The sequence below is a fragment of the Squalius cephalus genome (genome assembly GCF_949319135.1).
Source record: "Squalius cephalus genome assembly, chromosome: 1".
Lineage (NCBI taxonomy): Eukaryota > Metazoa > Chordata > Actinopteri > Cypriniformes > Leuciscidae > Squalius > Squalius cephalus.
Genome location: NC_137122.1, coordinates 15,470,652 through 15,483,868, shown reverse-complemented (window position 1 = coordinate 15,483,868; position 13,217 = coordinate 15,470,652). Strand labels below are relative to the sequence as shown.

Below are 13,217 nucleotides of genomic sequence, written 5' to 3'. Positions count from 1 at the left end.
GTTGTCTACTTTTATGTCCTTTCACTTATTTTTTTTTCTTTTTGTATCAATTTGATGATTTCTTTTCTTTCAGTTCAGACCTGATGGAAGTGAAGGAGGAGAGTGAAGAACTGAGTGAAGTGAAGGAGGAAATAGAAGAACTGAGTGAAGTGAAGGAGGAGAGTGAAGAACTGAGTGAAGTGAAGGAGGAGAGTGAAGTGGAGGAACATCATGTCAAACCTGGAGAAAAACCTTTGAGTCGCTCAAAAACGGAAAAAAAAAATTTAAAGAAAAGAAGAGCCAAGAAATCTTTCACCTGCACTCAGTGTGGAAAGAGTTTCAAAAACACACGTGATCTTGAGCGCCACATGAGAGTTCATACTGGAGAGAAGCCGTTCTCATGTGATCAGTGTGGGAAGAGATTCTCAATCAAACAACATATTAAGAGTCACATGAGGATCCACACCGGAGAGAGACCGTTCACATGTGATCAGTGCGGGTCGAGCTTCACACAAAAACAACATCTTGATGTTCACGCGAGGATCCACACTGGAGAAAAGCCGCATGCATGCAATCAGTGCGGAAAGAGTTTCACACAATCATCATACCTTAATATTCACATGAGGATCCACACCGGAGAGAAGCCGTTCACATGTGATCAATGCGGCAAAACATTTCTTAGTGCATCAACCCTGAAAAAACACCTGATGGTTCATACGAAGGAGAAGCCGCATTCATGTTCTGTGTGTGGAAAGAGTTTTTCACTGCTGCTATATTTACATAAACATCAGAAAATTCACACTGTTGTAAGAGAGTACATGTGCTTTGAGTGTGAGAAGACTTTTACTACAGCGGACAGTTTAAAGCAGCACCAGATTATTCACACTGGAGAAAAACCTTACAAGTGTTCACACTGTGACAAGAGATTCAGTCTGTCAGGACATCTGAAAACACATGAGAGGATCCACAGCAGAGAGAAGCCGCACACGTGTGATCAGTGCGGAACGAGTTTCTCTTTTAAAAGTGAACTGAAGCGACACATGAAGATCCATGCAGTGAAGAAACCACATCACCGTGATCCATGTGGAGAGAGGTCTCTCCTGTGAAAGTTAGTTCCCTAACATCCATGATGTGCAACAGGACATTTAGGTGTTTTGCTTGCTATCTGCTTCACATTTTTTTTTTACATTATTATTATTAGATATGGGCCCTATCATACACCCGGAGCAATGCAGCCAGGCGTGACGCAAGTGTTTTTTGCTAGTTTCAGCCCGACACAGTTTTCATTTTCACGTCACGTTGTTAAAATAGCAAATGCATTTACTCCATCTGTACATAGGCTGCTGGTCAGCTGTTCAGGCGCAATGTTGGAGCGTTGCTATTTTGAGGAAACTGACGTAGACTGAGCCATTGACCAAGTGAAACCTGGTCTAGGTCAATGGTGCAATTTTTTTTTTGTTAATTAAAGAGTGAGTTAGTAATGTGCGCCTATAGGCGGGTCCACAACGCGTATACACTCTGCTTATTACATACACTCTGCTTATTACACACACTCTGCTAACATGCTCTTTAACCTCGTGCATAAGCAGATCCATTTCCTCGCTAGAGAAGCGTTCAGTCATTCCTTTTGCAAATTCCGTCATGTAAATAGCGAACTGGCTTTCAAAGGGAAATGGAAGATGAGACGCCGTTTTTTTTGCACGTTATGCCCATTACTCACATATACAAATAAATCTTACCACATTACTCCTATCCTATGCAGACTCCATTGGCTATCCGTTCGCTTTCATATTCAATACAAGATGCTCACATTCAAAGCACTCATGGTCATCTCCTTGGATTCCTGAATCCTTGCCGAGTCCAAAGATACCAAGATACCTTACGATTTGTGTAAAGTTGTGATTTAGCGCTTAAAAAACATTTGCCAATATCTTCGAAACCGTTAAACCGATTGAGACGAAACCACAGTAGGAAGTTCGTAAACATAGGTCGTTGGCTATGCGCTAATGCCCAAATGTCAAAATATTAATAGTAAGTGGCAAGAAAATGCAAACAGAGTCAGGTGTGGGTAATTTTTTATGTATTTATACATATAAATGTCCATAACTCCCAAACGAAATAACAAAGATAGTTTCACCAAATTAGACACACATGTAGGGTTGGGTATTGAGAACCGGTTCCATTTTAGAACTGATAACAAATTTCCAAATTTCCGATTCGATAAGACGCACGCATTTCTATTCCGCTTATCGATTCCTGACTTTGGGGCTGTTCACGTATTTTTTTGCGCGTGCAAATCCGTTATTTCAAATGTAGGCGCACGTTCATAATAGAAGCAACATGCTCGCGACAAGCTTGTTTTTCCATGCGCGCCTATGCCTCGGCGAGATGAAAACATCTCAACTTTTCAGAATGCCACAAGCGGTGCACAGGTCATGTGACAAAAAACAAGCGACTTTTCCGTAACAACATCAAAAGCTCGGCCGAACAGCTGATCATAGCTGAACAGGGCGGGTTTTTATTTCTCATCTCCATGAATATATCTAGTAGCAAAGCTAATGCAAGGGCTAGAAATCAATTAATACTTTGCTGATACTTCCTCGTCGTCATCATGGAGAGCGCAGTTCATGGTTGCATAGCAACGACAGAAGCCACAGGAGCGCAAGCGCTTTGGACAACGGCAAAGCTGCGCTTTCCACACGTTTTTAGATGCAATATGTGAACGGCCCCTAATTCAGGATAAACTGAGAATCTATTTGGTTTAAAATCGTTTTTGTTTTGTTTAAAATGGAGATCACGATTAATTCATCAGAATAACATGTTCCAGTCTATTTTTTTTTTTTTTTAAATACTAATTTAATTAAGTTTGTTTAGTTAGTTTCGTTTGACACTAATTAATTCAAACACTTTTAAAATTAATTAATTTGGTGTCTCATTCATTAATACTTGCTTATTTAATGAATGATTCACCATTTTTGAATGAATCTCTCGAGTCTTCTTGATTAAATGATTCAATGAAAAAAAAATGTAACAATCGATTATTACTGGAATAATAATGTAATCAACACCTTTATTTAAAGAGACTCCTTTCACTTTAGCCATTTTATTGGTTATTGCTTAAAATTGGCAAGAATAAAAGTTAGAAATATTTATTCATGTGTTTGCCCTTTTTTTCCTCTCTAAAAATATTGGAATAAAAAAGATAGTGGGATTGTGCCACTTATTGGCGCTATAATAGAACAAAACATGAAATTGCCATTGACTTCAATACAATATTGTGATATAAAATACTTTATGAATGCATTAGCATATCGTTACGAAACTCTGTATGAATCATCGGCACCATGCCCTGAAGGTACTCAAAATGTTTTGGGGTAGCGCCACCTTGTGGGAAAAAAGTTTTAACAATTTCCCAAAATGCTGATAACTTGAATAAATTTGCCTATTGTAATGACATTTAGTAGTCTTAAGGGATGGGCATTTTTCAAAAATATTGAATTCGAATATTCAGGCTCATAAAAATCGAACATTGTAATAATCTTTTATTTAAACTAAGTTTATTTTTTAAATAAAAAATAACGTTTTTTTCATTTTTTGTCACCATTTCTGTAAATCTTAAGATTAAGCAATATACACAACAAGCTTACAATATATGTTCAAGTTTTCTTTTAGTTGAAAACATTAAACAGTAGGCCTATGTGTAAACAATAAAATATATAAACAACAAAAACATTTAAGCTCAAGCAGCGTGAATGGAAAAAACGGCTAATTAAGCAGACTGTGCAGTTATTGGACAGAACATACACATACAGTACACTCAAGTCAGCATATGAACATCGTGTTTATAATGTTTCACGTTTATGTTGAGAAAAACAATAATATCCACATGCAGGGGCACCACCAACAATTTATGCTCGAGTGAGAAAACTGAGCAGGTGTTTCTAAGTTTCTAACAGAAACTGTTCTTAAACATGTCTCCCTTAAAGGAAACTTAAAGGAAGTATATGTCTCAAAATCATTTTGCTATCAGAAGATATCATATCTGATCACTTGCGCTACAGCTGAGTTTACCTGCAGTCGTGAATGCAGTGATGGACTTTCTCATCTGTCTTTCCTCATTCGGCTGCTGTTTGGATTTCATCTGATTTCTCATTGTGGTGATGATATTATAACTCAGATTCATTAATTAATTTGATCAAAAGTAATTCCAATTTGTTAGATCATTTAGTCAAGATAATTTTCATAAGTTTCAAGTAATTCCAAACTTTGCGAGGCAGACAACAACATTATGTGATCAAATACAAACAATGTGTTAACACACTCCACAGCGCTATTCAGTGCATTTAATTATAACTGTGAGTTAGTGCTTTGGATTTATCATGGATTTACTGCATTTACGGCCAGCAAAGCAATGTAGTAAAATTTGAATAGTATTTTATTTTTCGAATAATAATTACAGATCGAATATATTCGTGCACACCCCTACTTAATAGATTCCTTTGGATATGCCGAAAACATAGATACCAATTTTGCCATAGTCAGCCAAACTTCCTGTCCGCCATATTGAGTTTCTTTTAAAACCTACTTTTTCAAATTCCTCCTAGAATGTTTGTCCGATTTTCACAAGGTTTTTAAAATCAACTGTATCAGGGTTGAGTGACACATGTAGGACAGATAATTCTCAAAAATAGGTAATTTAAAACTAGTTAAAGGACAAGTTCGGTATTTTACACTTAAAGCCCTGTTTACAGATCGTTTCTGATGAAATAGAACGGTTAAGATTAAAATTTGGACACATGCTGCTGTCCCGAGAATTTTAGGTTTCTTTCGCTACTCCCCCCCACCTACACAATGGCAGCCTATGGGCACTGGAACAATCCTTACAAAAAACGCATTAAACTTTCGTATACAAAGACGTGAAGCTCACCGAGTGGTCAGGGGTGTTCACTGATATGCTTGCACAAAAATCGCTGCAAAAGATGCTTTCCAACAGGTTTTATCATAGTTTTTGTCAAACACAAAAAAAAACAACTTGGACAAAAACTACGATAAAACCTGTTGGAAAGCATCTTCTTCTTTTTTTCCTTTGTATTATTTTGATGATTTTTTCTTTGATTTTAGACCTGATGGAAGTGAAGGAGGAGAGTGAAGAACTCAGTGATGTGAAGGAGGAGAGTGAAGAACTGAGTGAAGTGAAGGAGGAGAGTGAAGAACTGAGTGAAGTGGAGGAGGAGAGCGAAGAACTGAGTGAAGTGAAGGAGGAGAGTGAAGAACTGAGTGAAGTGAAGGAGGAGAGCGAAGAACTGAGTGAAGTGAAGGAGGAGAGTGAAGAACTGAGTGAAGTGGAGGAGGAGAGTGAAGAACTGAGTGAAGTGGAGGAGGAGAGTGAAGAACTGAGTGAAGTGAAGGAGGAGAGCGAAGAACTGAGTGAAGTGAAGGAGGAGAGTGAAGAACTGAGTGAAGTGAAGGAGGAGAGCGAAGAACTGAGTGAAGTGATGGAGGAGAGCGAAGAACTGAGTGAAGTGAAGAAGAGCGAAGAACTGAGTGAAGTAAAGGAGGAGAGTGAAGAACTGAGTGAAGTAAAGGAGGAGAGTGAAGAACTGAGTGAAGTGAAGGAGGAGAGTGAAGAACTGAGTGAAGTAAAGGAGGAGAGTGAAGAACTGAGTGAAGTGAAGGAGGAGAGTGAAGAACTGAGTGAAGTGAAGGAGGAGAGTGAAGAACTGAGTGAAGTAAAGGAGGAGAGTGAAGAACTGAGTGAAGTGAAGGAGGAGAGTGAAGAACTGAGTGAAGTAAAGGAGGAGAGTGAAGAACTGAGTGAAGTAAAGGAGGAGAGTGAAGAACTGAGTGAAGTAAAGGAGGAGAGTGAAGAACTGAGTGAAGTGAAGGAGGAGAGTGAAGAACTGAGTGAAGTGAAGGAGGAGAGTGAAAAACTGAGTGAAGTGAAGGAGGAGAGTGAAGAACTGAGCGAAGTGAAGGAGGAGAGAGAAGAACTGAGTGAAGTGAAGGAGGAGAGTGAAGAACTGAGTGAAGTAAAGGAGGAGAGTGAAGAACTGAGTGAAGTGAAGGAGGAACATCATGTCAAACCTGGAAAAAAAACTTTGAGTCGCTCAAAGACTAAAGAGACATTTTTAAAGGAAAGAAGAGCCAAGAAATCTACAACCTGCACTCAGTGTGGAAAGAGTTTCACAACCAAACAAAGTCTTGAGCATCACATGAGGATCCACACCGGAGAGAGACCGTTCACATGTGATCAATGCGGGAAGAGTTTCACACAAAAAAAACATCTTAATGTTCACAAGAGGATCCACACTGGAGAAAAGCCGTACGCATGCGATCAATGCGGGAAGAGTTTCACACAATCATCATACGTTAAGATTCACATGAGGATCCACACCGGAGGGAAGCCATTCACATGTGATCAGTGTGGAAAAACGTTTCATAGTGGATCAAACCTGAAGAAACACCTGACAGTTCATATGAAGGAGAAGCCACATTCATGTTCTGTGTGTGGAAAGTGTTTTTCACTGCAGCTATATTTACAAAGACATCAGAAAACTCACACTGGTGTGAGAGAGTACGTGTGCTTTGAGTGTGAGAAGACTTTTACTACAGCGAACTGTTTAAAACTGCACCAGAGGATCCACACTGGAGAAAAACCTTACAAGTGTTCACACTGTTACAAGAGATTCAATAAGTCATCAAATCTGAAAAACCATGAGATGATCCACACTAAAGAGAAACCTTACAAGTGTTCACACTGTGACAAGAGATTCAGTCAGTCATCAAATCTGAAATCACATGAGTGGATCCACAGCAGAGAGAAGCCGCACACGTGTGATCAGTGCGGAGAGAGTTTCTATTTTAAAAGTGACCTGAAGATACACATGTGGATCCATACAATGGAGAAACCGGATCACCATGATCCATGTGGAGAGAGGTTCCTTCAGTTATTTTCAGTGACTCACTCAAATGGAAAACAATCACAGTCTGAGATCACAGTAAGTAGTTCATCTTTATGTGCTGAGCATTAAAGTCGCTCCTGTCTAAGTTAGTTTCCTAACAGCCTTCATGAGCAACAGGACATCTTGGTGGTTGCTTGCATTCTGCTTCACATTTTTCACATTATTATGAGATATTGAGTTATACTTATAAGTATCTCATCATTACGTAAAATTTTCATTATGAGAAAGTATCTCATTATTATGAGATAATTTCTCATTATGAGATGTTAAGAAGCTTTTTTATGAAGTTACTTCAGTCAAAGACATTTTTAATGAGATTATAACATGTTAACTTGAAAAATATATTGTATAATATGACTTGTTGATTATCTTTGTTCTGTTTTTATTGTATTTACAGTGAGGAAAATAAGTAGGCCTATTTGAACACCCTGCTATTTTGCAAGTTCTCCCACTTGGAAATCATGGAGGGGTCTGAAATTGTCATCGTAGGTGCATGTCCACTGTGAGAGACATAATCTAAAAAAAAAATCCAGAAATCACAATGTATGATTTTTTAACTATTTATTTGTATGATACAGCTGCAAATAAGTATTTGAACACCTGAGAAAATCAATTTTAATATTTGGTACAGTAGCCTTTGTTTGCAATTACAGAGGTCAAACGTTTCCTGTAGTTTTTCACCAGGTTTGCACACACTGCAGGAGGGATTTTGGCCCACTCCTCCACACAAGATCTTCTCTAGATCAGTCAGGTTTCTGGGCTGTCGCTGAGAAACACGGAGTTTGAGCTCCCTCCAAAGATTCTCTATTGGGTTTAGGTCTGGAGACTGGCTAGGCCACGCCAGAACCTTGATATGCTTCTTACAGAGCCACTCCTTGGTTATCCTGGCTGTGTGCTTCGGGTCATTGTCATGTTGGAAGACCCAGCCTCGACCCATCTTCAATGCTCTAACTGAGGGAAGGAGGTTGTTCCCCAAAATCTCGCAATACATGGCCCCGGTCATCCTCTCCTTAATACAGTGCAGTCGCCCTGTCCCATGTGCAGAAAAACACCCCCAAAGCATGATGCTACCACCCCCATGCTTCACAGTAGGGATGGTGTTCTTGGGATGGTACTCATCATTCTTCTTCCTCCAAACACGTTTAGTGGAATTATGACCAAAAAGTTCTATTTTGGTCTCATCTGAACACATGACTTTCTCCCATGACTCCTCTGGATCATCCAAATAGTCATTGGCAAACTTAAGACGGGCCTTGACATGTGCTGGTTTAAGCAGGAGAACCTTCCGTGCCATGCATGATTTCAAACCATGACGTCTTAGTGTATTACCAACAGTAACCTTGGAAACGGTGGTCCCAGCTCTTTTCAGGTCATTGACCAGCTCCTCCCGTGTAGTTTTGGGCTGATTTCTCACCTTTCTTAGGATCATTGAGACCCCACGAGGTGAGATCTTGCATGGAGCCCCAGTCCGAGGGAGATTGACAGTCATGTTTAGCTTCTTCCATTTTCTAATGATTGCTCCAACAGTGGACCTTTTTTCACCAAGCTGCTTGGCAATTTCCCCGTAGCCCTTTCCAGCCTTGTGGAGGTGTACAATTTTGTCTCTAGTGTCTTTGGACAGCTCTTTGGTCTTGGCCATGTTAGTAGTTGGATTCTTACTGATTGTATGGGGTGGACAGGTGTCTTTATGCAGCTAACGACCTCAAACAGGTGCATCTAATTTAGGATAATAAATGGAGTGGAGGTGGACATTTTAAAGGCAGACTAACAGGTCTTTGAGGGTCAGAATTCTAGCTGATAGACAGGTGTTCAAATACTTATTTGCAGCTGTATCATACAAATAAATAGTTAAAAAATCATATATTGTGATTTCTGGATTTTTTTTTTTAGATTATGTCTCTCACAGTGGACATGCACCTACGATGACAATTTCAGACCCCTCCATGATTTCCAAGTGGGAGAACTTGCAAAATAGCAGGGTGTTCAAATACTTATTTTCCTCACTGTATATGATATATGTGTTTTTGTAATTGAATTTTTGCCATGAAGATAGCTCTGATTGCTGACATGGCATTAAATAAAAAAAGATGATGATGAGATGTTAAGTCGTTATTATGAGAAAGCATCTCGTTATTATTCAATGTTCAGTTATTACGAGAACGTTTCTAATTATTATAAGATACTAAGTCATAATTATGACAACATTTCTCATTATTGTGACTTACATATTTAGGTTTCACTTTTTTTTTGATGGTCCCTTTAACACATTCTGTTGACTATAAGTAGCGTTGCACCTACATGTCTACTAACTCTCATTAGACTCTCATTCACTTTTTATTTCACATTTGAAATCTCATGATTTAATGTTTCTTTTAGACCTGATGGACGTGAACAAGAAAGGAAAAACAGAAGCCAAAAAATGTGTCACCGCTTCAGGTATCCTGCCCTCAGTGTAAAAAACGCTTCACATGAAAATCAAGTCTGAAGATTCACATGAGAGTTCACACTGGGAAGAAGCGGCTCAGGCTTTCTCTCTGAAATCACTTCTGCTTCTCTTTATGAAGAAAGAGCATTTAACTGTGATCAGTGCGGTAAACAGTTTCATTGAGCATCAGTCCTGAAGAAACACCTGAAGATTCACACAAAGGAGAAGATTCATTAGTAATATTACAGCAGAAAAGACACAGCGGTGTGTGTTTCAGTGCAGAAGTTCTTTACTACAGAAGATGAACTGAAAGACCACCAGAAAATTCACACTGGAGAAGAAGGCCATAACACTTTTAAGAGAGACATGAATCTGATATACATTTTTTATTTTATTACTATTTTTTCATTGTTTTAATTTCATCAGAACATCTAGTTTCTCTTCCACTTCTACTCTTCCATGCAAACGCAAGATATACTTTCATTTATCTTTGAAACTGTACACGTTTCTTCTCTTCTTCTCTTGAGATGCTTTGAGTCAGTAAAGAGAGAGATCTCATTCAATTTCACTTTTACTTAATGTTTGTATTTGCTTCAAACAATGATTGATTAAACTTTTACGTTTTTATCAGTATAGCTTTTAAATGCCTAATAAATGAGAATTCACCACACACATGACTGACATTGAATGAGATTGCTGTCTGTCTACATTATTAACAGTTTGACCCTTGATATGCAGCAGACATGTTCACAAGTCCCTAAATTTGTGTGCACAGTTTGAGCACCTTTTTTTAAGAGTAAAGCATATGGATGGAACAATTGAGCATTTTTCCTCTTCGTTTTGTACTTTGTAGACGGTCCCTATCTGCTGTTTTACATTACAAAATGTATAGGTTGCGATACAGTAAAGCAGAACACAACCTGTTTTTCGTTCTTATGTCAAATCGTTATTGATGTATTGAAGTGTTTCGGAGCTGAATCTTTGACAAATGTCAAACTTCCAATGTCAAACCAACTTTATATCGGTGAACTGGTACTGGTTTGAGATCTGATTCGATCTCAAGTGTTGCTGCTGCCATTTTATTTCTACTCTTTGAACACATTTTGGGTTGTTAATTACTTTACATTGTTAAAATAAACTACAACAGATACTGCTAAATACTTTACATTGAGCCTATAATGACTCATGTGAGACATTTTAAATCTATACATAAATAATATTCTATCTATTACACTTGGAATAATGTTGCTTGTGGTGCTCTTTGTTTTTAAAAGTTTAATGATCGTTTTCAGTTTCTGTACATTTTAATGATCTAATTACTTCATTGTGATGAATGTAGTTATCATAAAATCAAACTTTATCAAGTTTTCTTATAGAGCAGTTTTACAGGCTTTTATCATGTATCCTGACTCAAATAATGTGTTTCTAACTGCAAACACTCAGAATAAAGTGAGATGATCTGCTGATGATCCTGAATGGCTTGTTGAATGAGTGTTGATAGTCTGAGGCTCATCAATATCAACAGATCTGCTGAAAACACTCTTTATTTCATGACAATAGTTCCTGTTTTCACCTCATTTATTATGCTGATGTCTTCAGATCTCCTGTAAATTGACACTTAAAGCTCATTTCATTGGTGTCAGATTGAGGGTATTTCTTGGTTACATTAATTCTTTAGTCTTTATGCGTTGAACTGTTTTTCTTACCATTATTTATATTTTGAATAATTTAATTACATTATTTATATTCTGTTACCAATAAGTATGAAACAAACTCAGTCACTGATATTTTTTTTATTTATTTTGGGCAGATCAGCTCCTCCCACTAAAATTTACCATAATTGAAGCCCCTCCCATGTCAATCACATCATCAGTGAAGCTCCTCCCACAGCAATCACATCATCAATGAAGCTCCTCCCACTGTAATTCTCCAATAAATGCTGTAAATTCCCATCAGCTACAAGTGAAGACGAGCATCAGAGCATCAGGAAGAGCTGAAATCTGCAAAGACTGAGTTTATTAAAGAGGACAGTGAGAACATGAGTGATCCAGAACCCTGCAGAATGAAACACACTGAAGATCCTGAAGAACAAAGAGGTTGGTGTTTATTCTTCATTCATTCATGATGCTGAAGAACATTCATGTTAGAAACATTCAAGCACTTCATCACTTTTAGATAAACAGTTAAACTATGAAAAGGGTACAAAAGTTTCATTTTTGGTTTTCAAAAAATGGTCAGTAAAGCGAGGTTTGAGAAATGTTCATATTTATTGTGAACATCAAGTCAAACTAAATATAATTTTAGCTTTTATTTAATTTTTATCTGGTTCACAAGGTTTTCAAAATCAACTGTAACAGGGTTGAGTGACATGTAGGACACAGATAATTCTCAAAAATAGTTAATTTAAAACTAATTAAAGCCGCATAACTAATATATCCAAAATATAATAATATACAATCTGCTCCACTTGACTTGTTCTTGTAATTAAACTAAGAGGCTTTGGCACAGTGTGACGTTTCTGTGGCAGAACGGGAATTGAATTCGCCAAACTTAAACTGGAACACAGGGAAACTCACTTTATTTATCTTTATTTAATTAATATAAAAAAACAGCAAAATGGTAATATTTTATAGCAGTTGTCTACTTTAATATATGGAAGCTTGTTTCCGCCACTGAATAATAAATAAATAATAATAATTGTGACTTTTTATCTCACAATTCTGACTTTTTTTCTCACAATTGCGAGATATGAAGTCAGAATTCTGAGAAATAAAGTCGCAATTGCAAGATATAAAGTCAGAATTGCATAATATAAAGTCGCAAATTCGTGTTATAAAGTCAGAACACGCAATTGCGACTTTATTCCCCGCAATTCTGAGAAATAAAGTCAGAATTGCAATCAATCGCAATTATCTTTTCAAATGTTTTATTTTGTGGCGGAAACAAGCTTCCATATTAATGTCCTTTCACTTCATTTTTTTTTTCCTTTGTATTATTTTGATGATTTTTTTTTCTTTCATTTCAGACCCGATGATTTTTTTTTCTTTCATTTCAGACCCGATGGAAGTGAAGGGGGAGAGTGAAGAACTGAGTGAAGTGAAGGAGGAGAGTGAAGAACTGAGCGAAGTAAAGGAGGAGAGTGAAGAACTGAGCGAAGTGGAGGAGGAGAGTGAAGAACTGAGCGAAGTGGAGGAGGAGAGTGAAGAACTGAGCGAAGTGGAGGAGGAGAGTGAAGAACTGAGCGAAGTGAAGGAGGAGAGTGAAGAACTGAGCGAAGTGAAGGAGGAGATTGAAGAACTGAGTGAAGTGAAGGAGGAGAGAGAAGAACTGAGTGAAGTGAAGGAGGAGAGTGAAGAACTGAGCGAAGTGAAGGAGGAGATTGAAGAACTGAGTGAAGTGAAGGAGGAGAGAGAAGAACTGAGCGAAGTGAAGGAGGAGAGTGAAGAACTGAGCGAAGTGAAGGAGGAGATTGAAGAACTGAGTGAAGTGAAGGAGGAGAGAGAAGAACTGAGCGAAGTGAAGGAGGAGAGTGAAGAACTGAGCGAAGTGAAGGAGGAGAGAGAAGAACTGAGCGAAGTGAAGGAGGAGAGAGAAGAACTGAGTGAAGTGAAGGAGGAGAGTGAAGAACTGAGCGAAGTGAAGGAGGAGATTGAAGAACTGAGTGAAGTGAAGGAGGAGAGAGAAGAACTGAGCGAAGTGAAGGAGGAGAGTGAAGAACTGAGTGAAGTGAAGGAGGAGATTGAAGAACTGAGTGAAGTGAAGGAGGAGAGAGAAGAACTGAGCGAAGTGAAGGAGGAGATTGAAGAACTGAGTGAAGTGAAGGAGGAGAGAGAAGAACTGAGCGAAGTGGA

The 13,217-nt window shown here is 38.2% G+C and overlaps 1 protein-coding gene across 3 annotated transcripts in view; it reads left to right on the top strand.

Moving 5' to 3' along the window:
* Positions 1–10,840, top strand: part of LOC307162295 (uncharacterized protein) — a 236,559-nt gene extending 225,719 nt beyond the window's left edge. Inside the window, exons 2-4 of one of the 3 annotated variants that reach the window (XM_079877523.1) lie at positions 79–1,087; positions 5,101–6,977; positions 9,318–10,840. In XM_079877523.1, coding sequence (XP_079733649.1) covers positions 5,106–6,977; positions 9,318–9,323 — 1,878 coding nt within the window. In that variant the 5' untranslated portion in view covers positions 79–1,087; positions 5,101–5,105 and the 3' untranslated portion in view covers positions 9,324–10,840. Of the gene's footprint in view, positions 1–78; positions 1,129–5,100; positions 6,978–9,317 lie in introns of all 3 variants that reach the window. The other 2 variants (XM_079877522.1, XM_079877524.1) reach the window with 2 other exon arrangements.
* The last annotated feature ends 2,377 nt before the right edge of the window (positions 10,841–13,217 follow it).